Source organism: Saccopteryx bilineata, chromosome 11 (assembly GCF_036850765.1).
Source record: "Saccopteryx bilineata isolate mSacBil1 chromosome 11, mSacBil1_pri_phased_curated, whole genome shotgun sequence".
Taxonomy (NCBI): Eukaryota; Metazoa; Chordata; class Mammalia; order Chiroptera; family Emballonuridae; genus Saccopteryx; species Saccopteryx bilineata.
The window spans coordinates 76466238-76493097 of NC_089500.1; the positions used below are offsets into that span (position 1 = coordinate 76466238).

The following is a 26860-nucleotide window of genomic DNA, read 5'->3' on the forward strand; positions in this document are numbered from 1 at the left end:
TTGATGGTTGAATGGAGATGAGAGAAGGGGGGATTCCAGGCCGAGTCTGCTTCTGGAGAGAGCGGCTGGGTGGCCTCAGATGCGGGCATGGGCAGGACGGGGCTGGCGTGGTGGGCGGGGCCGGGCGAAGCAGGGATGAGCTTCGGTTTTAACTCAGTGAACCTGGTGGCATGCCCGCGGGCCGTGCAGGGAGAGCTCGTGGCGGAGATGAACCTGACGTTCAGGAAGGGGTTTGCTGAGCCTGCTGATTCTGCAAGTCAAGGATGAGCTGTGAGCACACCCCACGTGTCCCTCGGGCGGGATGTGTCACGGGAAGTGAACAGGGTTGGGGAAAAGTGCAGTTGACCTTGACTGGCACCGGGAAGGGCTAGCGTTCCTTCCCAGAAAGTACCTGGTACCCTTGTCGGAAGCGTATCATTAAGCTAAATGGGCCACCAGACTGTTATCAGCGTTACTCTTGTGTCTGTGTGTTATCTGGAACATAACTGATCATGCCTGCTGGAGAGTATCATTTGCTTCTGGGAATAAATTGTTGAATGATACAAAACAGATCGTATGATGCAAACTAGCATTTGTCCCACCCAGCCAATCAGGTTAATTATTGAATGATGTTATTATCTTCATTTATGTTTCCTTGATTGGAGGCCATGAGTAACTAACTTGAAATATAACAAAACCACCTTACTTTAATAGTGTTTGACATAACACTTATAACAAGAGAAAAAGGTGAGAACTTCAAGACAGAATTAAACCAAGTCTGTTTATTTATTAAAAAGATACATGAACTGGTACTTTTCATAACAGTTCATATTTATTGAGAATATACTCTATGCTCTGAGTTGTTCTAAATATTTGACAGTCTCCCCTGATGTTCACAATAACCCTGTGAGGTTTTATTGCTGAGGGGACTGAGGCACAAAAAGATTGAGCAGCTTGTCCAAGGTCACAGGGGAGGGGTCACAGAAAGCTTGCCCACAGTCACACAGCCGAGAGGTCACATGGCTGAGATTTGAACAGACAGTTTTACAAAACATAGGAGGTTAAACTAAAATAGAAAGGTCAGCAATTAAAAATAGGCTAGGTGTCTAATTTATAATTCATGTAATCATACACCTACAATATAAAAAGTTACCAAATAATATCATATCTAAAATGAGTAATTCTGAATCTTTGTCTTGGAAAATGTACCGATGATTAACTTTTTTTTTTTTTTTTTTACAAATAAAGGCAGAATAACTCGAGGATAAGATAGGGAAAGAGTTAACAGTCCTACCATCTGTTTGGCTTAATGCTTGCTTGTGCATAGAAATTGTTTATGAGTTACCTGAGACCTGAATGTGAGGTTTTCTTCTTTCACTACCTAATTTCCATTGTACTACAATTTTTTTTTCTCAGACAAGAGAGAACATCCTTATATTTGTATTTATAGGTGTAAAAATGGCCTGTTAAAAGATATAATTAATTTCAGAGGTTATTTGCAAATTTCAACTTAATTTGTGAAGTAGGTTTGCAAGTGTCTTTTTAGAAGTTCTAACTAGATTATCCAATAAAATAAAAGCCCCTCCCCCCTTGAAAACTCTCTTCAGTTTCAGTGTCTGCATGGACAAATTCTGGTAATATATAAACACAGGTATGACTCTGGAAATATGAAGGTGGATCTATAAATTGATTGTAAACATCTTTGAATCTGCTTGCCTAAGAAAAAAATCACGACGGATTATCCTTTCCAGATCTGCATGGAAAGAAAAATCCATACAGAAGCCAAATTCTCAGATTGGCCCTTGTTAGAAACTGATAATCATTTCGTCTCGAACTTGAGAAATAAAGTGTTACAGAAAGCCAAAGGAAAGTGGATTTCCGCAGTTAACGCGGAAAGGAAGTAAATGTGTCATCAGTCACACGGTGACCTGTTGTGTGTGTTTCAGGTGACTCAGCCGGCTGTGTGACAACGACACCCGCCTCCACAGACACAGACGGATAAAGACGCCGTGCAGAAGAGTACTTTGGGAGTTGGGTGAATTCTCTCAAGTTTGGACTTCTCAAGTAAAAAACACACACAAAGCTATATTAGCAAAGTTCAATGAGGCCACAATGTTTTGTTTTTTTTCAAAGTTCGTATCATCTGCTATTTAAATTCTATTTTCATGAATATAAAAATACAATTTCAAAAGCCCTCCCCCCCATTTTTTAAGACAGGTGCTGTTCTGAGTCTCCGTTCCGTTAAGCGGTTGCCTCTGCTGGCGAGGGCTGTCCTGGCAGAGCAGTTAACAGCACGTTTTCCAAGGACACGGCGGGGTCCGTGTAGTACTGCAGCTCGGGCCGGAAGCCCTTCTGCCGCAGGTACTCCACGCGGCCCTGGTCAATCAGCAGCTTACAGAGATGTCCTAGCTTCTTCTTTTCTTCCACCGGGAGACACCTGAAGTCAAACACACACACACACACACCAATGTTAAAATTCTGTCCAGGATTAGAACTGGTCACCTGCACTTACTGAGAAGCCGCAGAGTGGCACACTGTGTCCACGCTTCCAAGACCCCTTTGCTCTCTGACCACAGTGAAAATGTGTGCGTTCTAACTTCCTCTAAAACCGGGTGGTAAACGCGACTCCCCCGCATAGATCTGGGTGGTATTCATCGGAGAAGAAAGTACAAGTGTTAACAAAGTACTTCCGCCCCGGGCCGGGCATTTGGTCACGTACCCAGGCGGACTGTCGGCGTGGCTGTCGGTGGCTCCGTGTCCCCCGTCGTCATGGTCCTCACTGTTGTCACTCTGATCGCCTTGGCCCGTGGGGACACCGGAGGCGTCCACAGAAGAGTCCCGCATCCCACAAGTCGCCCAGCTGCTCATGCGCTGGAAATAGTGGAATTCCACTGCCCCGAGGCCGCGAGCCCGGAAGTAGTCTCTGCCCACGTAATGTCTCCAGTCACACCTGTGGTGACAACAGAGCGCGATGACAATGCCAGCCACGGGTGTCCACTTCTCCGGGACATTGTTCCCACTTCCTTCCTGGGCCATCGTGTTCATTTCCTCATCTGTTTTATCGTTTTTTATGCGTTTGGCTGAAGGTTCTTCGTTCCTTTCCTCACAACTGGCCCCATACGTTTCAACCAAACATCGTAACGCGAGATCTGCGAACACAATCACGGGCCCCCAGTGACATTTTTAAAATGAGTCTTTCCACATCAATGAAGAACTATGGATTGAAAAACCCCCAAACCAAAAAAACAAGAACCCTACTTAGCTTTCTACCCGTAAGAATTCTTTGCAGAATTTCCAGCCTTGCTCAGAGGCTCTTTCCTCATTGTTGTCCCACTTTTCCGCTAATGATGTCTGTTGTATAAAGTCTGCTCCCAATAAAACGCTCTGAAGCTTAAGCTCTACCATCTGCAACGACTTGCAGTCCAAACACCTGACTGACCCTCCTTTCTCCCACCCTGGCTGAGCGATGACGGGTACAGAAGAAAGGTATTCCCCTGCACTCAGCATCAGGGCAGTGTTCATGGCAAGAAAACTAAAGGAAGGGAGGAGGGGGAAAGGCCCCTGTTTAGGCTGACATCAGCATCGGCCCTGGGAGGTGAGATGTCCCAGTGGACAGCGGACAGCGGGGAGCTGAGCTGGGAAGTGGGGTCAGACCGAAGCCGGCCTCTCCCATTCTCCATTCGCTCAGCACCTGGTCGCTGAGTCCCGTTCACGGGCCAGTTGTGGCGGACGTAACGGCTATTAACACGTGTCTGCTTCCGGGTGGACGTACTCCATATTACAGTGAGAATTTTATGGTGCGTTTACCCACCGAGCAAACAGATTTGATGACCGTAACCCCTTCCCACTGAAGACTGCTAGTCGTCCTCTAGTGGGAGAGGTCTCGGGGTCCTTTGCAAGCAGCGCCTCTAAAGAAACCAGTAGCTTTTGGGGTAAAACCATACAGTTTCCATAAATGACTCATTGACTTTCTGGTTGAAATAAAAACTGAAGAAGAGGAAGGTCCCACATGACGGAGCAGCTCCACATAAAACCCTTGGTTCATCGTCCCGCTACGTGGCCAGAGGAGCAGAACCCCAAGGGAGGCGGCACAGGGCCAGTGTGACCAGGGAGACGGCCGCGTTGTGAACACCGTGACAAACTGACCGCGAGAGGCTCCTGAGAAGGTGGGGCCTGGGGAGCCAGGACCGGCGCGCTGACCCAGGGAGACATCGTCGGTGTGTTTACGCACCTGTCGCCTCACCACACAGATGCTTCCCGATCCCGACCACGGGCAGCTTTTCTCTGCTCAGCACAGGGATCTTGTCTGAAATAAACGGAAATGCGAACCAAGTGAGCTTCCTCCTGAGATAAGGCCTCACCCTGCCCCCCAAAATGGAGAACCAACTAGAATCTTTGAATCATAAGGCTCAAGAGCCTCAAGCAATGAGCTCTCTCTCTGCAGCTCAGGAAGAAGAGGCTCGCGGAGGCAGCAGAGACTGGGAGCGAGAAGGAGCGAGAGTGAACGGGTCTGGGCTGCTCGGGCAGCGCCGTCCCCCCTGCGCTGAGTCAGGCTCCCGTCCGTCTTTCCGGAACCCTGTTCCGCGTGGCTGACCCTCTAGGCAGGGAACTTCTGGGGTTTACGGTAGACGACGGAGCGTTATGCACTTACTCAAACACAAGTGCTGAATATCAATCTGAAGTCTTTCAAACACGGAATCTTTCTTTTTGTGTTTGCCATCTACCTGCACAAACAGAACATTATGATAACAATGGCTTTGTATGTTTGTTTGTTTTTTAAAAAAAAAAGCTTTATGAAAATAAAAAAAAATTGTTTTTGAAATTCCGAGCAGGTAACTTTCCATCTTATTTTTGTAGTCTTTAAAAGAAGAGGATCATCATTACCAAAAATTTAAGGTTGCATGTTCTTTGACGAAAACTCCAAAGTAATAGTATCGTCCATTTTTATAAGGCTTGAGAATTTTATAAGTTCTCATGTATACCTTAACTTTAACTTTATTCCTTTAACTCTAAGTGTTCCCAATTCACTGATGAAAGGACCCAGGATCCCCAAGATCATCTGCCGGATCCTTTTCTTTGCCCCTAATAACACTGTTTTCGACCCATTCCTCTGCTTACTCCCCGAGGGGTCACAGCCAGTCCCACCTAGACCCGGGTGCCTATGACTTCCCCGTCTACCCGGTCGGTGGCCTGGCCTCTCGATGAGCACCAGACACCCACACCCCCGTCTGTGGCTTCGACTTCCCCGTCCACCCGGTCGGTGGATCGGTGGCCCGGCCTCTCGATGAGCACCAGACCCCCCCCCCCCCCCGTCTGTGGCTTCCGACATCTGCACGTGTCTCACCTCTTCCCTTCCTCTCTGTCCCGTGGGCACAGCCCGAGCTCCGGTCCGTTTATTATTGGATTACTGGATAATAATGGTCTTATAATTAATCTCCCTGCTTCAACTTTCAGACTCTGATCAGTTCCAATGGTGCTGTTTGAAAATCCTTCTTTCCTTACTGCACCAGCTCTTATCCATCCTTCCGTCTCCTCCTAGCTGCCACTTTCTCCAGGAAGCCTTCTGTGACCCACATTAGGCTGAGGTTGGTGTTCTGGCTTCCTGCTCTGACAGCACCTGGGACTTACCATTGTCATAAGACACTTAGCATACTGAACCACGACACTGGTACGGCTGCCCCGCTCGGCCCGAGTGTCTTAAGGACAGGAACTGTCTCCCCAGCGCGCAGCAGGGTAGAGCTGGACTCCTTCCGTAGCAGAAGTGAAACCCTCCACAGCCGAGCCCCCCTGCCACTCAGAGCTGCTGACCCCACATGGCCCCATGTCCTCCCATCCTGCAGAGGTTTCCGTGTTTCTCTTTTGTTTTCGGTACTTGGGTCCCTCTGTTCTCGATTCCTACAATGCCTCTCAGACCCTCTGTCTAGCAAACAGGAAGTCACCTTTCCAGACATACCTCAAGCATCACCTTTTCTGTGTAGCCAAATGCCATCTCCGCCCTTCCCTCTTTTGAATCCACACTGACCTCCCTTTCATATTTTAATACTTTTCTACAATCCTTTATTGCTTTGTCTGTCCTATAGATAAGTCCGTTCCTATATATAAGTAACAGAAGTAAGGGCCCTGTCTTTTCTGACTTTACTACGCAACATCTAGCATGGTGCCTGGCAGTCTACTGACTAAATGTTTACTGAATGAAGAGTTAGGAAGTGGCAGAGGACCCAAGACTTTTAACTCTTAGCTTGAGCATGGCTCTTTCCACATATTTTCTTGTCTCTGTAAATAATTTTAAGAACTCAGATCAATGGACTATCAACATTTGGATTTAAAAATTTTATCTTCAGTCTAAGTCACCGACATAATTAGAATAAAGCTACAGTTAAACACACAAAAAATTTCATTTCATTTTCTTTAAGAGACATGTTTCTTTTTGTTTCTTTTTTTTATAACAAAGTGGAAACAAACAGTTGGATTACTAATATACTGCAATGGTTTCACTTACCTTAAATCTTGTGGTCACCTTTTCTACTAGGATGAAGTGAACTTTTTCAGCATCTTTTAAGGCAATATCAACCCAATGAGATAATTTCCCCTTTCCTGCTCCAAACTCAACAAAGCATCTTCTTGGACCAAGTAACTTTAATTTTTCAATGTTACCTAAAATAGAAGCCTGCAAACTTCACGAGATTATTTTATAAACTAGAGCAAACACATTTCGGCTCAAACGGGGAAAAGAGCAGGGTGATTTCTACATGAGGCAGCGTGTTCACACTGAGAACTTGTGTTGCGCTTTAAATTTTCTCTTTGCTTTGAAATAGTTCACACGCAGTACTCAGAACCGTATCCATGCCAAAAATTGAGTATATGTGTATACATAATTGATATATGTGCATACATAATTGAGTATATGTACATACATAATTGAGTATATGTGCATACATAATTGATATATGTGCACACATAATTGAGTATATGTGCATACATAATTGAATATATGTGCATACATAATTGATATATGTGCAGACACAATTGAATATATGTGCATACACAATTGAGTATGTGTATACATAATTGATATATGTGCATACACAATTGCTATATGTGCATACATAATTTAATATATGTGCATGCATAATTTAATATATGTGCATACATAATGTTTTGGAAATGGAGGGATTCTGTGCCCTGAAAGGTCAACTATATGAAAGCTCATTAGTAACTATATTTAGAAAGAATAGAAATGTTAGCTTTTGACAAACAGACAAAAGGCCGTTTTTAGTAGCGTTATTATGGCCTAAACATACCTGCTGCTTCAGGTGTTTGGTTGCAGAATCACCGTTCTTAGGGTCATTCAGGGCGTCATGCAATGCCGGATGGGACAGGATTTGATCTTTCAGTGCGGAGCTCAAACCTGTGGCAGACACAAGCGCGCGAGCCTAGGCGGCCGGTCCCGGAACTGAGGGCGCCGACCTCGGGGGTCACACCCTGAACCGCACAGGTGTTGAGCCACCCCCCACCTCACTGTTCTTCAAAACCTCCAACTTGCACCTTTAGGCAGACCTACCTTCACTTGCTCTTTTCAACTTCTTAATTAAATTTTCCAATTGCTCTTCAGGGAGAGAAGAAATTGGAACCTATATACAAAAAAAAAACAACAACGAGGTGTGGGCTGATCACTAAGAATATCGATTCTATAGGAAAATGCATTCTAAATTAAAAAAAAAAATCAGTTTGTTCCAAACAAAAGTTGAAACACAGCTTACTCACAATGTGGAGACAGTTTATAAATATAAGTAAATATTAAGGCCCTGGCCGGTTGGCTCAGTGGTAGAGCGTCAGCCTGGAGTGTAGAAGTCCAGAGTTTGATTCCTGGCTAGGGCACACAGGAGAAGCGCCCATCTGCTTCTCCACCCTTCCACCTCTCCTTTCTCTCTATCTCTCTCTTCCCCTCCCACAGCCAAGGAGCACTTGGCCCGGGCACTGAGGATGGCTCTGTGGCCTCTGCCTCAGTTGCTAGAATGGCTCCTGTTGCAATGAAACAATGCCCCAGATGGGCAGAACATCACCCCCTGGTGGGCGTGCCCGGTGGATCCCAGTTCGGCGCATGCAGGAGTCTGTTTGACTGCCTCCCCGCTTCTAACTTCAGAAAAATTCAAAAATAAATAAATAAATAAAAGTAAATATTAAGTCAAGTACTTACTAATTGTTCACGTATTTCTGTTTCGTCTTTTAAGCCGGCATTGATGTCTTGAATAAAGAAGTCCTTAACAAAAACAAAACAAACCATAAAAATACTGTTATTAATGTGAAGACCCCATGAGAATTAAGCGGAACAATTGATCCTTCCCGTCTTCCTGGGTCAGAGCCTCCCCTCCTCCCTTCATTCATTACATAACTATTGAGCACCACCTGTGGTGCGCAAGGGCTGAGGAGTTACCACAGCAGAGAACAGAACGGAAGAAAGTCTCTGTGTTTGTGGATCTTCTATTCTAGTGAGGTGGTTATGGGAACCCTTGTGGTCTAAAGAAATTCCTTAGTAACTTTTATTCAAGTGTTTACAGTATGGACTGAGGACCGTGCCAGTTTAGTTCATGGTGTTAAAGCAAAACTAGAGATGAGATACAGATATTACAACAGGTTAGGTCTGATTTCTTCTACTTAAAAATATGAATTACAATAGATAATCATTCTCTTTGGGAAGCCTTTCTTGACCCCTTGGATTACACTGTAATTTTTATACTAAGTATGTGCTCTTACCATATGTGTACTACTTCCATTGGACTTACTAAATGATACTCACTATTTACAAGTTTACTTATCAGTTTCAAATAAGCTCCTTAAAGGCTGGGATCATATTTTATTGAAATACATTTAGTAGGCGCTCAGTAAATATTGTTGAATATGTAAATTGTGAAATTATTCTTTGAACAACACTGTGTTTGCCTAAAGTTCTATTATCTGAATGAGGACTCTTCAGTGGATTGTCAATGTGATACAGTGACCTTCACACACTCAGATGCAGTGACCACATTCAAACCTTCTGAGAGGAGGGTCTTGTTAAACATTGTAAATATTCACATCTGCAATCTACTTAGTATATCCAACATTACACGCCATGCCTTCTCCATTCAGTTTTACTGATCAGTTACTTACAGGTTTCGGCTTTTCTCTTGAGTTGCATTTTTTCAAATGCTTTGCAAGCTGATCTTCATATACTGTGCTACATTTAAAGAGAAAATTATTTCAATTCAGACTTGTAGCAATTACTGTTTCCGGCACAGAAAACCCCTTAACAGACCCTGTTACTTACTGTTTTGGATCTAAAGGACACAGGATTCTTTTCCGAGCATTTTCTTCCTAGGGAAAAAAAGGAGATATGTATTTGAATAAAATATCAAATTTATTGCTTACCGGTACTAGATGTGTCTTCAGTGTAACCCCCAATTTATGCATTCCCAGAGCAAGGGAAGGGCACCTGAAAGGCTATTAATAAACACTGGCACAAATAGGTCATAGAGTTTAACAAGTGTCCAGTGTAGCTGGTTTATGTACATATGAGCAAATACTGTTTTGGACAAGGGTCTGTAGCTTCAAGTAGGTCTACACAGGAAATTCTGAACTTATGATAGCACTGACTAAAATACGCACTATTATAGTAGGCACCACTAAGAAAAAAAATACTGCCAATTTAAATGAGGACATGTCATTGATTTTAAGACACATTCTGATTTCAGAGATGTTAAAACAAAGTGTCTTAGAAACAGTGAAATATGTGTCATTTTAACAGTTTGCTGGGAGGCCAAATTCTACTGGCTTTACAACTTGTCAGGGGTGCAGAGTTCCATCCTGTTTGTTTCCGAGTTACATGGATTTAACTGCATGCACTAGGGAGAATGAAAGGAAATGAATAGAGAAGGCGATTCTTCCCAACATTCACACGAATCTGTATGTGACAGGATAGCCTAGCGGTTAGAACCACAGGTCAGCCAGAGTGCAGACCTCAGCTCCATCAGCTCCTAACACTATGAACTTACCAGCTTTTAGCTTCACCCAAAACACGACAATATAACGTGAGCTAATAGTTTTAAGAAACCTGCTTAGCCCAGTGTCGGTCATATCCCTCTCCAGGACTATCGATCAGCTTGTAAGGATCTATTCTTACTCTACTATTATCACCACCTGTTGTCACCTTCCAGCCATATGGTTAAGGTAAAGCCTAAGGCAGGGGTCCCCAAACTACAGCCCACGGGCCGCATGTGGCCCCCTGAGGCCATTTATCCGGCCCCCACAGCACTTCCGGAAGGGGCACCTCTTTCATTGGTGGTCAGTGAGAGGAGCATAGTTCCCATTGAAATACTATACTGGTCAGTTTGTTGATTTAAATTTACTTGTTCTTTATTTTAAATATTGTATTTGTTCCCCTTTTGTTTTTTTACTTTAAAATAAGATATGTGCAGTGTGCATAGGGATTTGTTCATAGTTTTTTTATAGTCTGGCCCTCCAACGGTCTGAGGGACAGTGAACTGGCCCCCTGGGTAAAAAGTTTGGGGACCCCTGGCCTAAGGTCTCGTAACAGAGGGACAGTAAGGTCCTTCTCTTATCATAAATCTCATTCTTCAATCAAGGAATGTTTACTGGTCTCCTCAAAACCAGCCAATACAACTGTGGACAGTAGCAGATGGAGGGACCCTGCGACAGGAGTGTGCTATACTGGATACTGCCTAGGAGGGTAAATCTTGGGACTAACAAAGACAACAGAAACAATACTGGACATTCCGAAGGCATATATTCCATTTAGTCCTTCTAAAACCTATTCAGCAGGGTCTTCTTCCACAAGCATTTCCTTCCTCTTCTTCTCACTTTTATTTTCCTATCATCTATGTCCTAAAGAAATAGACGCACATAAAAATATAGACAGTACAGTTACAGGTGTAACTGTACTAGCAAACAAAAGTGCATGGTATCTGTTTTCACTGTTTTTTTGTAAAAGGGAGAATTGATTCTTGACATGTTTTAAAAATCTTTCTTCCCCGTTAAGTAGATTGTCAGTTACAAAAGAGTGTGGAGGGGGTGAGGGTTCCTAAGGGCAGCATGGGGAATATCGTCAATAGACTGTAATAACTATGTATGGGACCAGGCAGGTGCTAGAGCTATTAGGGGATCCCCTCAAAAGTTATATTCATGTCTAATCGCTGTCTTGTGTTCCTGAAACCAATACATCGTATGTCAACCATAATGAAAAATAAATTTAAAAAACCCGCAAAACAAAAACTTGTCCCTTAGGGAGCTCTGGTGAGGAGTCCCCAACCTTGGGGTGAGCCCAGATGTCCCCATAGATTGTTGCTTTCAGGGACTGGAAATTTCCGGGGGATCCCTTTGTAAAGGATGTGATTGTCTAGCCACTCACCATGCTGTATACCTGAAACTAATACAAAAATAACACTGAATGTCAACTGTAATAAAAAAAATAGAAACAGAAAAGGGGTGGGGGATAGCGTTCCTTCCCTTTCCCAGCAAAGGAGGTATAACTTGCTTTCAAGTTATACTTTTTAAAAAAAAGTTCCTCTGCAGCGCCTGGACCAGAAGGGACGCTCGCTCACGAACCCTCGAGAACAGACACGGGGTCCGGGATCGCTGCTCGCCGGCAAAGAGCGGTAGTTGGGCGTAAAACTGGCACCGGGAGTCCTTCCGCAGCCTCGTCCCCGCGCCCGTGAACACAAAGACCGGAGCCCCCGGGGGCAGGAGCAGAAGTCGCCCCGAGACGGGCAGGTGCGGGGCCGGGACACTCATATATTTCCGACTCTCGGGAAGGCAGGGCGATACCAGACCTCCGCGGCACCAGCGTGCTCGCCGCAGAACCTTCTCCCGGCTGCCGCCACCAGCCTGCAGAAGCGCCTTTTCTTCGCTACATAGTAACCGCACCGACCCTCGGCCGGGGAGCCAGGCGCGTGCGGCGTCGGCGCAGAAGCCGCCATAGTTCAGGGCAAGCATAAGGCGCAGGGAGGGCGAGATAGCTGTCCGCTTCCCGCGAGGCCCCTGCCCTTAATAAAAATGGCCACCTCAGGTCTCCGCCACGGAGGCGAATGCCCGGAACTACCTCTCCCGAGACGCCCTCCGCCGTCCAAAACCGGAAGGAGCTGACGGTGGCTGGCGAGGTTCAATCCTCCCACCCTCCCCTCACCCCCGCCATCTACTTTTTTTTCCCCGCCCCTCAGCGGAAGTCGAGCGCCAAACTCAAACCTCGGCGGGAGCGGGACGCCGCTCGGGTCGGCACCGCGGCCCGGGCCGGGGGGACGCTGCGCACGGCGGCGGCGCGGCGGCCCAGCATGAGCCAGATTCTGTTCCAGCAGCTCGTCCCGCTGCAGCTGAAGTGCAAAGACTGCGAGGAGAGGTGAGGCCCGCGTTCCCCGCTGCCGGCCGGTGGCGGTTGGGGGCGGGCCGCGGGGGAAGATGGCGGCTTGCGCCGGTGGGCTGCGGCCGGGCCGCGGGGTGTCGGCCCCGCTGGGACGCGGGCCCTGTCGCCCCGAGCGGCCGTTGCCGGGGACGCGGAGGGCAGGGGGAAGAGGTGGGGCGCTGCCCGGGCTGGCGTTCCTGCGGGGCTATTGACGTTTACTATTATTATTGTTTCTGTTTGAGAATTAAGTGTGATGGGGTGACGTTGGCCCATGAGAACACATAGGTTTCAGGTAGAAACACCCGGGGGACCACCAGAACTCGCATGCATTCATTTATCCCCCCAGCAAATGTCACCGGCGTGCAGAACGCGTGGGGAAGGCGGCCCGTGGCCCGGTGCGGGGGGCAGGCGCGTGGGGTGGGGAAAGAAGGTCCGTCCCGCAGCTTTCACGGGGGAGGCGGCGCGGAAGCGGGGACATAGGGCCCGCTGTCCCGAGGCGGCGATTTTGTCACTGTTCCTGCACTCGTGGGTGTCTCTCAGCTTCTCAGCTGTCAGACGGAGACGGCGTGCCTGCCCACGGGGTGATCACGGCGGCCAGGTGCGGCCACGTGGCGTGGGGAAGGAGGACGTGGGTGTGTCGAGTGGTGTGCCACGAGTGTGTCGTTTAATCAGGTCCGGAGTCAGTGGGCACCGTAAGCAGCGGCTGCAGGTGCAGGTCTGTGAGTTATTTCAGTTGTCATTCTTACCTTGCTGCCGGTTGTTTTTGTTTTTTGGTTTTTTTGTTAAACTTAGTGTCTCTGTGTCCATCTCTAATTTGATGATGAAAGCCCCTGTCTCCAGGAGTTGTTACAAATGTGAAATTAGTTAAAACATGTTAAAGTGCTTGGAACCGGGCCTAGAGCCTGGTAATGTGGTTATTGGACGTTTCAGTTGGGGCTTATCCGAACTGATGAGCCCTAGGGAAAAGTGCGCATTGGACTTGGAAGACTTACTGTGAAAAAGGGGAATGTAAGATATCTCCATTTTTATGTTGACTATATAGGTTAAGATGATAGTACTTGGGGTATATTGGGTTAAATAAAATGTTACTGAAGTTGATTTACCTTTTTTCTTATTTTCCTTTTTTAATGTGGCTTCTTGAAAATTTAAAATTACATACGTGTCTCGTATGTGTGGTCCCCGTTCTTTCTCTGTTGGACACGGAACCATTCTAGAATGATTACAGAAAATGAAGTTTGGGGGTGTAACTTACGATTCCAGCAATTAAACATAGCTCTTCTCCATCTCATTACATTGTTAAAGAAAGAAATTTAACTTCCACGGCTGGAACTCTTTTGTAAAAAGGGTTAATTACACCATTTTTTGGGTTTTATACCAAAAAAAACCAAACAAAACCATAAAACAAAACCCCTGAACTATCTAGCAGCACCAGGTGGAAAGGTCTCCTGGCGTTTGGTGAGTTTTTATACGTCTAGGGGAGAGGAGACAGGTCTAAGCTGTTTTAAAAGGATTGACTGGCGCTAGATGGAGGGGTGGGAGAGGGGGAAACGGGCTAGTTTCAGGCTGGGTGCAGCCATGTCCTGGTCCCCAGTTGTCCTCTCCTGCGGATGAGCTGTGACGAGCAGGTGGGGAGTCGCGTGTAGACCTGAAGCTGGGGGCTCCTGAGGACGCCCAGTAAGCCCACAGTTCCAGCAGACCCACGGGAATGTGAGCAGTCCTGTGCCCGCTCCTCCCTTGCTAACTCTGCCTTCTCTCTTGCTCTCTGGCTGCTGTCACTTAATTTAGAACATCTCAGAATTTTTTTTTTGGTCAACATTATCATCACAGTTATCTTTTTAAGACACAGTTTCACCCCTTTCACTTCTGTTTAGAGAGCTTTCCTCTCTCCTGTAGCAGAGTCAGTAAACTAGAGATGGCGGGCCTGGGCTCACTGCCTATGTGAATGCCCTTCTCGTTCTCCAACAGGAATTGTCTGGGTTTTCGCCACGAGGGCAGACGTAATTGTGACAGAGACCTGTGGTCTGCAAGCCGAAAATATTTACAGTCTGCCCTTTACAGAAAAAGTTCGCTGACGCCTGGACTATAGGAAAAACCATGCAGACTCTTCCATTTAGTATGGAAGGCCAGTTCAGCTCAACAACTTTATGAATGGCTATGAGGTACCATTTATGAATGGCTATGAGGTACCATTTATGAATGGCTATGAGGAACTGTCCTAGGTGCTAAGACTATAAAGCTTCCTTCCTCCTCACCCCACCCTCAACAACACCACCACCAAGAACACTCAGTTTTCCTTCTTGTCCTGCAGAAACTCACCCTTTCATGGGGACAAAAGGTTTCCCTTGGAGAGGCAGCATAGTGCTGGTCAGGATTCTGGCTCTGGAACCAGATTGGGTTTAAATCCTAGTTCTGCCACTCATCAACTGTTTGGTTTTGTACAGGTTTTTTGGTTTTGTTTTCTACTTAATATCCTTTGTGCCTGTCTTTACATTGATGATAAAAGTACCTGCTTCATGTCTTGTTATGAATATGAAATGAGTTACTACATGTTAAAGTGCTTAGAACAGTGCCTGGAGCATAGAAAGCATTCACTAAATATTAGCTTTTATTAAAGTGTGACTAATGCATGACGTTGATAAATGTACTGAAGTCACAGAGTAGAAGACGATTCAGTTGAAAATTGGTGTTGCTCAGAGAACTCTGAGAAATTTGAAGCCCAGGATTTGACACGAACCTTTTCCATTGTTGTGTCCTGAACTCCTCTCCGCCATAGGGACCAGTCACACTTAGACAGCTAGTTCCCCCCAAATGCACCTGTTCTCTCAGTTCCGCCCCTCCCCCAGTCCTGCTCTTCCTCCACCCCCACTACTTCCTTCACAGCTTCCAAGGTCTGTTTAAAACCCTCTCCACATAAGGACCTGTGCGAAGTTGCCTAAGTTGAAACTAATTGACCTTATTCATTTAATAGATCACATGGGATACGTGCAAAATCTGAGTTCTGATAGGGCTGTGCAGTGTGACCTTAACCGGGCTTGTGAGCGCACAGTGAGCTGTTCCTTTGTAAGGCAGACACAGTCTTCCCGTACCTGACGAGATTATTGGCAGGTGAGGTGACTTATGTACAGGGCCTGGCAGGTACCCAGGAGTGCAGGTGCTCGGTGAGTGTTCGTGACTCTTCCCTTCCCTCCGTGGAAGCCCTAAAATACAGTCAGAAGCAAATCTGGGGTACAGTCATGTACCTCTGATCTCAATTTGAGGACATGGACTGTGTTGGTTTCTGTTTGTATCCCTAGCACCCAGCACAATTCCTGGCTTGGAGTAGTTTGCGTTTGTTTGAATGGAGAGTTTAAAGTCACGGCTTCTAGGTGGCAGAGGGGGGCTGAAATCAGGTCTGCTACTGCCAGATTTCACCTGCTGGTAAGATGTTATGTAGATTTATGCGTTGTTCAGAATGTGACATTTATATTGAGAAATAGCATTTTTATTGATTTGTTTTATATTGGTCCTATGACATTAACCATTAGAATAAAGAAAATAAGATTTCTGATTTCAGATAGTATACCCTCTGAAAGCTCAGATTTCTTCCTATAAAATATTTCTGGGCTGGGGGCACTGAAGTAAACACAGAGAGCAGGTTTAGTCTGGGGGCCTTTCCTTCTTTTTTCTCCCAACATCGAATGCACATAAGCATTTGGAATATATGCAACAAAATCATTAATATGATTGGAAAACTGTCATAGTAATATAACTCTTCCAGCATTATGTAAAGAAAACTTTATTAGATGGATACTCTTTGAATGTTTTTGACAAATTTATCAAGTATGGCAAGACTTTTAAAACAAGTCACCCAACAGTGTCACTCACCGCGGCAGTCTGTCCCAGGTCAGACTTCAGAAGGTGGGAACCCCACGCGGCAGGAGAGCGGGAGGGGCCTCGCGGACCTGATTCCACCCAGTTAGCTTACAGATTCGGAAATTGAATGGTTTCTTTCCGCCCAGAAGCACTTTTTTTTTTTTAATTTATTCATTTTAGAGAGGAGAGAGAGAGAAGGGGGGAGGAGCAGGAAGCATCAATTCCCATATGTGCCTTGACCAGGCAAGTGCAGGGTTTCGAACCGGTGACCTCAGCATTCCAGGTCGACTCTTTATCCACTGCGCCTCCAGGTCAGGCCAAAAGCACTTATTTTAAGTAGACTTGGAGTAGGAATCTGATGTGTTTTGCATATATTGCTCTAGATACTAGAGAAAATAGAAACAAAACATTCTGTTGTTTTAAAGATAATTCTTCCTATTTTGTGGTGACTACCAGCACTGCACAAGTTATGGTGACCTTGTTGTATGAACTAAGATTTAGCATCCAATCATATAGCCAATAAGAAATTTAAGTAAAACAACATGTTTTAAACCAGTGTAAAATTTTAAGTCAGAGCATAAAAAAATCATATAGTTGAATCTAGCCTTGGTTCACCAAGGCTACCAGGTTTTTCCATCAGCACTCAGTTACTATATCTATACCTTTTAAAAATTCTGTAGCAAGTAAGTTGTGGTAGAATGTGAGACAGGTTTAAAGCAAACCTTTAAGCCCTGGCGGGGTAGTTTAGTTTGTTAGCGTCATCATGCTATGGCTTTGGACCTGGGCAAGGCCCATACAGGAATCAACCAATGAATGCATAATGAGCGAAGCAGCAAAATTGATGGTCCTCCCTCCCTCCCTCCCTCCCTTTCTCCCTTTTTTCCTTCCTCTCTTTCTCTCTCAAATCAATAAAAAAATTAAACACCTTTAGAAGAATAAATTAAGATGGAACAAATTCTGTTAGCTTTCTTTCCCTTTCCATTGTTGCTTTATTCTAGCAGAATCGTCTGAGATCCACTTATGTAGAGGTTTTTCACCAGTTTTCCCCTTCACTTCCTACTTACTTAAACATGTTTGTTGGGTTTGATTAGTGTTGTGAGCACTTTTATTTGTATGCAATCTGCCTTCTCCAGGGTGCAGCATTGGCTGTGGGAAGCTATGGCTTCTTCCTGTGGGCGGAGAGTCCCTCCAGGATAGGACGGGTGGTGGTGACTAGGTGACAGTACTTTTATAGACTTACTGCATGGAGTGTATTGAGCGATGTACTTTGTGGATCTGAAACTCTTTGTGTGCATAATGGAGTGGGGGTATGTTATTGACTCAGCATTCCAGTATTTTAATATTACTTCACTGTAGGGCCAGGGGCCGCCATCATCATGGCCATGCACATGCAGGTTCACATAGAATTCGGACAGATGATAAACACTGAAGCCAAAAAATGGTGGGCCATTCCTTTATTAAAGTCTCGCACTGGCCAAGCACACACACAGGAAAGACCTCTTCCCTCTCATTCAGGGCTCCTAAAACCCTGACACATTTTCTGGTTCCACAACCAGGAGAATCTTCTCCACTTCCTCCTAGAATCAGAGGCCTCCCACAAGCCTCAGTAGGGTTCCCAAAGCCCCTCAGCTCTGGTTCCCCATCTGCACACCTTCTCTCTCTCTCTCTGCACAAAACTTGCTTCTTCTTCAGCACTGCATTTTCTTTGCTCCTTCTCTGCAAAACTACCTGCGCCCACAAAGACCCCTCCAGCAAACATTAGCAAAACAATGGCCCCTCCCAAGCAGGGAAGTAATTTGCAATTTCACAGATCACATATCACATATACAGCGCTGCCCAGCCCCCAATGCAAACTATAAGCAAGCAAACATAAAAATCACATTTTACAAACTTATTTGACCAACATTCACAATTTCAGTTTTTCAAATGGGATCTCTCAAATCATTTGATGATTTGAATTGGTAATTTTTTTTTAATGTGAAAAGTTACTAAATTGATGGTTTGTCTTTCAATAGATGCTGTTTTAGAATCAGGGTGGTTAGGTTATATATCAGGCTTGCAGGAGGCATTCCTCATAGTTTCACTCTCTTAATCCTCACACTCCTTTCACAGGAGAGAAAAATTCAGCCTCAGGTTAAAGACCTGATTACCACTTCCTAGTGGGAGGATGAGGACTTTGACTTCAAATCGGGTTCCCTTTCCCAGCATGGCCTAGGGAAGGAGCCCCGGGGAGCTGGTGCTTTCCCAGCATGCCCTAGGGGAGGAGCCCGGGGAGCTGGCGCTTTCCCAGCATGCCCTAGGGGAGGAGCCCCGGGGAGCTGGCGCTTACCCAGCATGCCCTAGGGGAGGAGCCCGGGGAGCTGGCGCTTTCCCAGCATGCCCTAGGGGAGGAGCCCCGGGGAGCTGGCGCTTTCCCAGCATGCCCTAGGGGAGGAGCCCGAGGAGCTGGCGCTTTCCCAGCATGCCCTAGGGGAAGAGCCCGGGGAGCTGGCGCTTTCCCAGTATGCCCTAGGGGAAGAGCCCGGGGAGCTCGGGCAGGTGATACAAGTGATAGTGATCGCTGTTGCCTGTGTCTGTGAGTGACGGTGGGGCTTGTCTTTTCACACAGGAGAGTAAGCGTTCGAGTGAGCATTGAGCTGCAATCAGTTTCTAATCCAGTTCACAGAAAGGTTGGTATTCATTTTACTAAAAAATATAATTTCTATTATAGATAAGTATTTTCTTTAGGAATGTGGTATCTGTTTTTACATACATCTTGCTTTTGTAACTTGCAGACCTGGAGTGGTAGAATCTGCTAAGATAGCAACTGAGAGATTACAGTAGCGCATAGTTAAAGCACGCAAGAAGGGCCTTAGGTTTGCCAGGCACTTAGGAGGCTGGAGTGTGCGACTGCCCTGCGGAGCCCGCGTTTCGTGCTGTGCGTGTGAGAGCGGAGTGAACTACCTGTCTACGGGAGATAGTTGTGAACCTTTTACTGCACCTTTGAAGAGAAGCGTTCAGAGCGTCGTCCTGGATGGTCTTCCGAAGTGCGAGTTATTAACGGACACGGACACGGGAGGCCGGGCAGGAGATTATGTTTTTTCTGCCGTCGCTTCCCTAAACAGTGAAGGACCTGGTGGTGTCAGGAGCAGCGGCAGCTTTTATAGCACGTTGGGGTGGTTCTGGGAGCACTTCAATAGCAGTTGCTTCAAGAACAGGGCGTTCAGGGCAGCAAATACCAGATGGCTCGTTTAGGGAGGAGATGATACATGTTACTTCCTACGTGCCTGCCGTGTACCTCTTCATATTCTAGCTCTGTTCATACGTGCTTCAGGGTTTTTAGGACCCCTAATGGTTCCTCAGCCACACGTCGCTTTGATTCCAGTAGAACCTCATTCTTTTTTACTACCCTTCACCCCGGGTTGCCCTGCCCATTTCCCTTACACGGATGTTCTCTGAAGTGCGGCATTCCTGTGACCTGTCCTGGCCGCTCTAGCTGCTGCATGAACGGCCACACTGTAAACTTTGTCTAGAAAAAGATCTTTGAGGAAGGTATTGACCTCCTTGGAAACTGAAAACATACAGGGCTCCATGCCACGTCCATCTGGAGTAGGAGCCCATAGGCCCTGCGAAGGGGCCCTGGCAGCCTGTCACCTGACAGCCGCCCTCTGCCCGAGGGACAGATGCCCCTTTTTTTAGGGTGGTTGGTTGTCATTTCTGCTGATGTATTTGCCACTTGGAGAGGCCTCAGTCTGCAGATGAGTGGAGGGCCCACAGCCCCTGAAGGGTACTGCTGGCATGGGCTGGGTGACTACGCTTGTCACTGTGAAAGTGCCATCCAATAAACACATTCAAAAGTAACCTTTCTTTCAGGATTTAGTTATCCGCCTGACTGATGATGCTGACCCATTTTTCCTCTATAACCTTGTTATATCTGAGGAAGATTTTCAGAGGTAACTGTATTTATTTTTTTGGCCTTATATTTAATCTAGGAATAAGCAACTTTTAATTTTTATGAATATATTGGTACTATTCTTTTTGAAACACATACCTATTAGGAACATTTAGGTATTTTGGGAATGCTGGACTATTTATATATAATTATTCAGGATATTTTTGAAAATAGATATTTTATAGGTTATTTAGAGATATGCTCAAAATAATAGCCCAGAAATTTGGATCTTTAGCTAAATTTATTGAACTTTTCCCTCCCATTGAATAAATTATATAAAAAATCAAAATACCCTAGTTTACTTCTTGATTATAGGTGTTCAGTAAATAAAAAATAATTTTTAGGGTATTAATTATAATTAGAGTAATTAAAAATATTTTAAAAATACATTTCCTGTTTTCTCTGTAGTTTAAAATTCCAGCAAGGTCTTCTGGTAGATTTTTTGGCTTTCCCGCAGAAATTTATCGACCTCCTCCAGCAGTGCACGCAGGAGCATGCCAAAGAAGTCCCCAGGTAGGTCGCCTGAGAGCGCCACGCCAGCCCCTGCTCTCGGGACACAGGCTTCTCTGTGAGACAGGCGCTGGCACAGTGCTTCCTGTGTAGTGCAAGTGTCCCCATCTATTTTAAAAACTGGGATTCCAGAGCTCCACTGAACCTTAAATTAATTTAATCTCATGATTAAAATCAGAAATTTTTACCCTTAGTTTTCATAAAGCTATTAAAATTATCTGAAATATTTAATAGCATCAAGTATGTATTTTTTTCTAATTTTTTTATTTGTTGATTTTAGAGAGACAGAGAAGGGGGAGAGAAAGAAAAAAATATGGATATGTTCTACTTATTTGGTGACTCTTGTGTGTGCCCTGACTGGGGATCGAACCCACAACCTTGGCACATTGGGACAACACCAACCAACTGAGCTGCCTGGCTAGTTAGGATAATGAACTTGGAAAAAGCAGAAAATAAGCTTTTTTGTGTGTGTATTGATATTCATGAGATGCTAATGCCTCGTCCTTTCGTTTCCAAGTTCACCATTGCAAACTTCAAGTGAGGGCTGATGACCGAATAGCGTATGTCATTAGGGTCTACAGAAGTACGCTTTTCTGAGTCTGTTCTTTCTAATTAGGTATAATTATTCTATAGAATAATGATGATTTGCCCTCATCAATTAGAGTGAATCGATTCCTCTGAAAGTTCATATGGGAAAGGATAAATGCTTATAATCTTTTAAATTGTCAGCTTTCAGTGTAAGGAGTTTTTACTCCAGTTATTTTGACGGTTTCATTGAGTTTTTGGTTCTTTAGTTTTTTGCTTTCTCTCATCTGTCTCTTTGTGAACACAAGGACATTTATTCTTTACGTTTGTCAGTCTTTTTTCTTGTCCGATTTATACATTTTACTATTTACACCAGTTGACCCAGTTTTCCCGTTGGGAGTCCTTACATGTTGGCCCTTGGGGTTCCACGATGCCTTTTTCCTGCTCCTTCCAATCACTGATGACCATGGAAGTAGAGCTCCCGGTTCGGTGGGTTATAATGTGACACTTTCTCCCTGAAGGTTCTTGCTGCAGTTGGTTTCTCCAGCAGCTCTTCTGGACAGTTCTCCTGCCCTTCTGAACGTGGTAGAAACAAATCCTTTCAAGCATCTCACCCACCTCTCCCTAAAACTTTTACCTGGAAATGATGTGGAAATAAAGAAGTTTCTAGCAGGCTGTTTGAAATGTAGCAAGGTAAGGTTTAAATTTGTTATTCTTTTAAAATAACTACCAAACAACTGATAAGTCACTGAAGAGCTATACTGCTTTCAGTTTTGGTGTTCTGAGTAAAGATTTTCAGTTAAGTTTTTATAACATGTAATGAGTTTATTCTATTTTTTGCTCAAGGTATAAGGATAGAACTGTACCAGGAATTGAGAATCTTAGATCCCAGGGTTTTTACCGATTTTCTGTGATCTTGGGCAGGTTTCTTAAACTCCTGGTGTCATGGTTTCATCAGCGTATAGACACGTGCAGAAATACCTAGCCTATCTTAAATGAAATGAATCTATGACAGTGTCTTGACGATCACAGCATGCTCTGTCCCTTTCTGAGGTGGGTGGGTGGCACCAGGAAACGACATTGGGATGCCTCCTAAGTGTGTTCAGGAAGCCGCCTGGGCCCAGTGTTCCACGTCCGTGCACCCCAACCTGAGTGGTACATAGATCTTCTCAGCACGTAGATTCTGACTCGGGCAGTCGGGTGGGGTCTCCGGGGCTGCGTTCCTAACAGCAGCGAGCGCTGATATTACACTTCGCTGCAGTTTGAGTAGTACAGGCGATTACATTGTAAGCTACATCATCTTATTTTTATAAACAGGAAGAAAAATTATCATTGGCTCAATCACTAGAGGAGGTTACCAGGCAACTGAATTTCACACAGAAGGTAACTCAGACTTGCTGGATCTGTGTCACCCAAACGTTGGCCCTGCGTGGCCGACTCCCATCCTGGCTGCTGTGTATGTTTTCTCAAAGCTTGCTGCCGCAGCATTCCCTCTCTGCCACCCTTCCTCCACCTGTGACTTACTGCAGCCCATGCTTGCTTTTTGGTATTTTTCCACCCCAACATGTTTGTTATCCCCGTCACATGACACGTTCCCTCCAGGTCTTCACTGAGTAACATCGCGTGTGTAATTCACACGTCCGTCTCTGTTCTCTATTCGCCTTGTTCCTCTTGTCTAAAGTGACCTTGCAGTTCCGACCTGTAAACCTTTCCCTCCCTCCCTTCTGTGTATTTATTGAATAGAATGAATTCCTCTGATAGCTTTATCATTTCAGTCGTAGCCACCACCTTTTTGCTCCTAGTTCCTGAAACTGATGATGCAGGGTCCTGCACGACAGGGCCCATCCGGGGAGCCTGTGCTGCTGGGCATTGTGTCTGTAAATGGCCCAGGTGCTCTATTCCTCGAGCCAGAGCAGAGGATTGGGCCGAGAGCCAGGGTGAGCTGACAGGCTGATGGCGCTGAGCCTGGCTGTGCACCGCTGTGGGCCCGACACGGCTCTTGTTCTAACTTTGAAAGACTTCCTGACACTCAGGAAATCTTTGAGTCTGTCCTAAGAGCTATAATTCCATTTTCTTTAATACCCTTGTAAATATTGCCGTGTTCTAACCTAATAACCTGTGCAGGAGACTTAATATATATTCTCTATTGAACTCTGATACAGACATTATCAGAAAAAACCCAGGAGTTGGATAAGTTACGGAATGAGTGGGCCTCCCACACTGCAGCACTGTCCAGTAAGCACTCCCAGGAGCTGACCAGCGAGCGGGAGAAGGCCCTGCAGGTAGGGTACCAGGAGACACTGGGGCGTCCTTTGTCGTGGCTCTCCGCCACCTGGCTAATTGTGATGGTGGCATGTGCTACAGAGGCTCAGACGCTGCAGCAGTCTATTAAAATCAAGTTTCTTTCAAAGTCTTACTGCTCAGAGATCATCTGTAAATATTTGAGGATTTTACAGACTTTTCATATTTATAAATATATACAAGTATTGGCTTATATTAATAAAGTTTGAAATACATGTTATATATAATTGTTGATAAGTGTACACACATTGGGTTTTGTCCTATGCTAATGAGATCCTGGCTGATATATTGGCTATAATTTTTTTTTTTTTTTTTAAAAGAACTACTTTCTTTATTTTGTTTTTAATTTTTTTTAATTCATTATAGAGAGGAGAGAGAAGGGGAGAGAGAGAGACAGAAAGGGAGAGAGAGAGGAGAGAGAGAAGGGGGGAGGAGCTGGAAGCATCAACTCCCATATGTGCCTTGACCAGGCAAGCCCAGGGTTTCGAACCGGCAACCTCAGCATTTCCAGGTCGACGCTTTATCCACTGCGCCACCACAGGTCAGGCGGCTATAATTTTTTTACTCTAACAGGACATCATAGAAATCGTTCTCTAGCCGTCCAGGTGTTACTTTCTAGTGGCTGCAGAGTGTTCACTGTTTGGATACAGCAAGAAGTTACTAACAGCTTACCCAACTGTGGACATTGAAATGCTTCAGAATTTTGGTTATTGCAGATAATCCTGTAGTGACCATGTTGTTCCTGGAAGTGGAGTGCGGTATACCTGTGTAAAATACCAATGGACATTACGGCCTCAGAGTGCCGGAGGGTTGTGCATTCCTTACTGCAGTTTCTAAGAGGGCGTGCATCCTGCATCCGTCCTTCTAGGCTTTCAAACCGGCCGCTCAGTTCTCCTCCTGCTGATAGGTACTCTGTGGGGCAGGGATTGAAAACGTTCGTGTGTATTAGAGTCATCTGAGATAGAGTAGAAAGTGTCAATGTTGTAATTCTGGCCTGCACCCATTCTTTTACACAGTATGTAATTCCAGGACTGCAGTGAGCGCTGGGGTAGAAGCAGGCGCTGCCGCCTGTGTGCCCGCTTGCACGCATAGGCTGCCCCAGTCTGCGCCTTGGCTGGCCTCTGTTCGCCCTGGATGCTCCATGGGCCTTCTCGGGCTGCTCTTGGGTTCTCTGTGCGTGCCCTCCCGCTTTCTCTCGTTCCCTCCTCCTCTTCCCGGTTTTCCAGATGTGAGGGAATTCTGAAGTCCTCTCCTACACTTGTGGGAGGAAGCTCTCAGTGGCTCCAACTTTCCTGGAATGCAGTCTTCACTCATTCATTCATTCATTTCAAGCGCAAGTTGATTTGTTAAGTCACAGAGGTAGAAGGAGCAAGCCAGCGGGTGGCCTGGGCTCAGAGTATAAGTCCTGGCAAAGAAGGTCCAGTTTGCTCGGGAGAGAGAGGGGGCACTCCTGGGGGCGGGGCCAGGCGCTGAGTGGGAGGCGGCAGGCAGCTTGTGCCAAGCTTGTCTTTGTGTGTGTTCTTTGTTCTGTAATTGGTCGTTAGGAAATAATCTGGTTTGGATGTGTCCGTATACAATAATTCGAGTAGTTTTATTTGTAACTGTGACAACATGGAATTCCATGTCGGTGTCCGCAGTTGGGCAGGTATGAATGAATGAAGGTACAGCCAGGGGTGGAGTACTGGGCAGCTACTAACAGATTTGCGGAGGGTTTTAATGATTTGAGAGTATGTATGGCAAGGGAATAAAAGGTATGATTACATTGTATAAATAGTTTGGTTTTAATTATTAAACTTAAATATGTTTACTGCGTATGTGTGGGTGACGTTAATTTGAATACATGAACCTCTGGAAAGGAATAGTCCTAAATCTTCAGAGTTGACCCCCTGGCTGAGATTATCGGTTTTTTGTGCTTTCTTTCTTTGTGCCTTTAAGGGCATGCATAACTTTCATCATCAGAGAATTATACTTTATTTCTAAAGTATTTATTAAAAAGTATTTAGGGTTTGGTAGCATTCTTCAACAGCAATCACTTAGACGTGGTAATGGTAAGGTTCAAGCAGGCCTTGGAGAGCCCACATGCAGATGTTATTTTTGGTAAAATGTAACTGCTTGAATGTACCACTGAACTAGTGCACAACCCCTTGCTGACTTTGCAAGTTTATTTGGGGCTTTTTCATATAAAACACAGATACTTGTAAAAAAAAAACAACAGGAGCAATATAACTGTTTAAAGCAAATACTGGAAGTTCCAGAAGTTCCTATGTATCCACTAATTTTTTGTGAGTGCTTTACATATTGATTCATATCATTGTTAGCAATTTAATTCTCAGATCAGCTCCTTTAAAGTGCTGGTCTTATGCCTGTTTTACAGGTGGTGAAACTAAGGCACAGATAGGTTCACATTATATATACTGTTTTGCAGTTTAGATGTTTACTTATTCGTATATTGTTCTTCCCTGCACTTGAAGACCATTATATCTAAACGTGTGTGCGTTTAGACTTTAGGAGAAGCAGAAACTCTGAACGAGGTTCTAATTGTAAATTTGCCTATGTTGACCTTTCTCCTTCATAAAATCCATTAATGAAAATAGATCTTCAAAACAGGAGAACCTTATAATTATATAGAATACTAGTTTTCCCATGTCTGTCTGTCTGTCTGGCTTCTTCCCCTTTGAATTTGGTCCTGTATGTATTGCATTAACTAAAGGCGCAGGTTCAGCACCAGCAGCAGCATGAGCAGCAGAAGAAGGACTTGGAGCTCCTCCACCAGCGAAGCCTGCAGCAGCTGCAGAGCCGGCTGGCCGAGCTGGAAACTGCCAACAAAGACCTCACAGAGCGCAAGTACAAGGGCGACTCCGCCATCCGGGAGCTGAAAGCCAAGCTGTCCGGGCTCGAGGAGGTACTACCCCTGTGTGGTGGTGTCCCTCTGAATGTGCACAGCCCTCTGGGGCGGTCAGTTCAGACGGTGCAGGGTGCCCGGTGACGGGCTGCCCTTTCTCTCCGCTTGCCCGCGTTCCAGATGACTGCGGAGTTCAGTGTCTGGTCGTAACAGTGCTAACGAGAGTGATAGTAAAGCTAGTGCTTACTGACTGCTCGCCATGTGACGGGTGCTGTTGCAGGTGCTTTACATATTGATTCATATCATTGTTAGCAATTTAATTCTCAGATCAGTTCCTTTAAAGTGCTGGTCTTATTATGCCTGTTTTACAGGTGGTGAAACTAAGGCACAGAGAGGTTAAGTAACTTGGCCACGGTCACACAGCCAGTAAGTGGAAGAATGAGGATTGGAGCCCTCTCTCTTATTGGCCTGTCTTCACTGCAGCCTTTTTTTCAGGCTGCAGAGAAACTTTAACAGGTCTTGCTGCAGT

At 45.4% G+C, this 26860-nt stretch overlaps 3 protein-coding genes across 4 annotated transcripts in view; 2 read left to right on the forward strand and 1 right to left on the reverse strand.

The window, feature by feature from the left end:
• The window catches only part of LRRC39 (leucine rich repeat containing 39), a 24844-nt gene extending 22763 nt beyond the window's left edge, over positions 1-2081 (forward strand). For both annotated transcript variants that reach the window (XM_066246172.1, XM_066246170.1), the window contains exon 9: positions 1926-2081. In XM_066246172.1, the coding sequence (XP_066102269.1) occupies positions 1926-1981 (56 nt within the window). In that variant the 3' untranslated portion in view covers positions 1982-2081. The remainder of the gene's footprint in view (positions 1-1925) is intronic.
• On the reverse strand, positions 2068-12029 carry TRMT13 (tRNA methyltransferase 13 homolog). The gene is made up of 11 exons (XM_066246169.1): positions 11805-12029; positions 9287-9333; positions 9130-9196; positions 8177-8239; positions 7541-7610; positions 7281-7387; positions 6479-6646; positions 4631-4703; positions 4211-4285; positions 2699-3128; positions 2068-2416 (listed from the first exon to the last, which is right to left on the reverse strand). Exons 1-11 carry the CDS (start codon positions 11949-11951, stop codon positions 2221-2223), a joined length of 1443 nt encoding a protein of 480 aa, XP_066102266.1. The 5' UTR covers positions 11952-12029; the 3' UTR covers positions 2068-2220.
• A 173-nt stretch (positions 12030-12202) lies between these two features.
• Positions 12203-26860, forward strand: part of SASS6 (SAS-6 centriolar assembly protein) — a 29000-nt gene continuing 14342 nt past the window's right edge. Inside the window, exons 1-8 of the mRNA XM_066247607.1 lie at positions 12203-12367; positions 18831-18891; positions 20075-20154; positions 20562-20666; positions 21710-21881; positions 22506-22571; positions 23351-23470; positions 26200-26391. Of these exons, the coding sequence (XP_066103704.1) occupies positions 12303-12367; positions 18831-18891; positions 20075-20154; positions 20562-20666; positions 21710-21881; positions 22506-22571; positions 23351-23470; positions 26200-26391 (861 nt within the window). The 5' untranslated portion in view covers positions 12203-12302. The remainder of the gene's footprint in view (positions 12368-18830; positions 18892-20074; positions 20155-20561; positions 20667-21709; positions 21882-22505; positions 22572-23350; positions 23471-26199; positions 26392-26860) is intronic.

Bases quoted from the DNA above. Each gene is read 5' to 3' on its own strand.
- TRMT13 (XM_066246169.1), bottom strand. From the start codon at position 11,951: ATGGCGGCTTCTGCGCCGACGCCGCACGCGCCTGGCTCCCCGGCCGAG. The intron at 9,334-11,804 runs GTCTGGTATCGC...TTTTTTCCCTAG, and splicing joins AGCACGCTGGTGCCGCGGAG to GAAGAAAATGCTCGGAAAAG. The intron at 2,417-2,698 runs GTACGTGACCAA...GTTTGACTTCAG, and splicing joins CACGCCGACAGTCCGCCTGG to GTGTCTCCCGGTGGAAGAAA.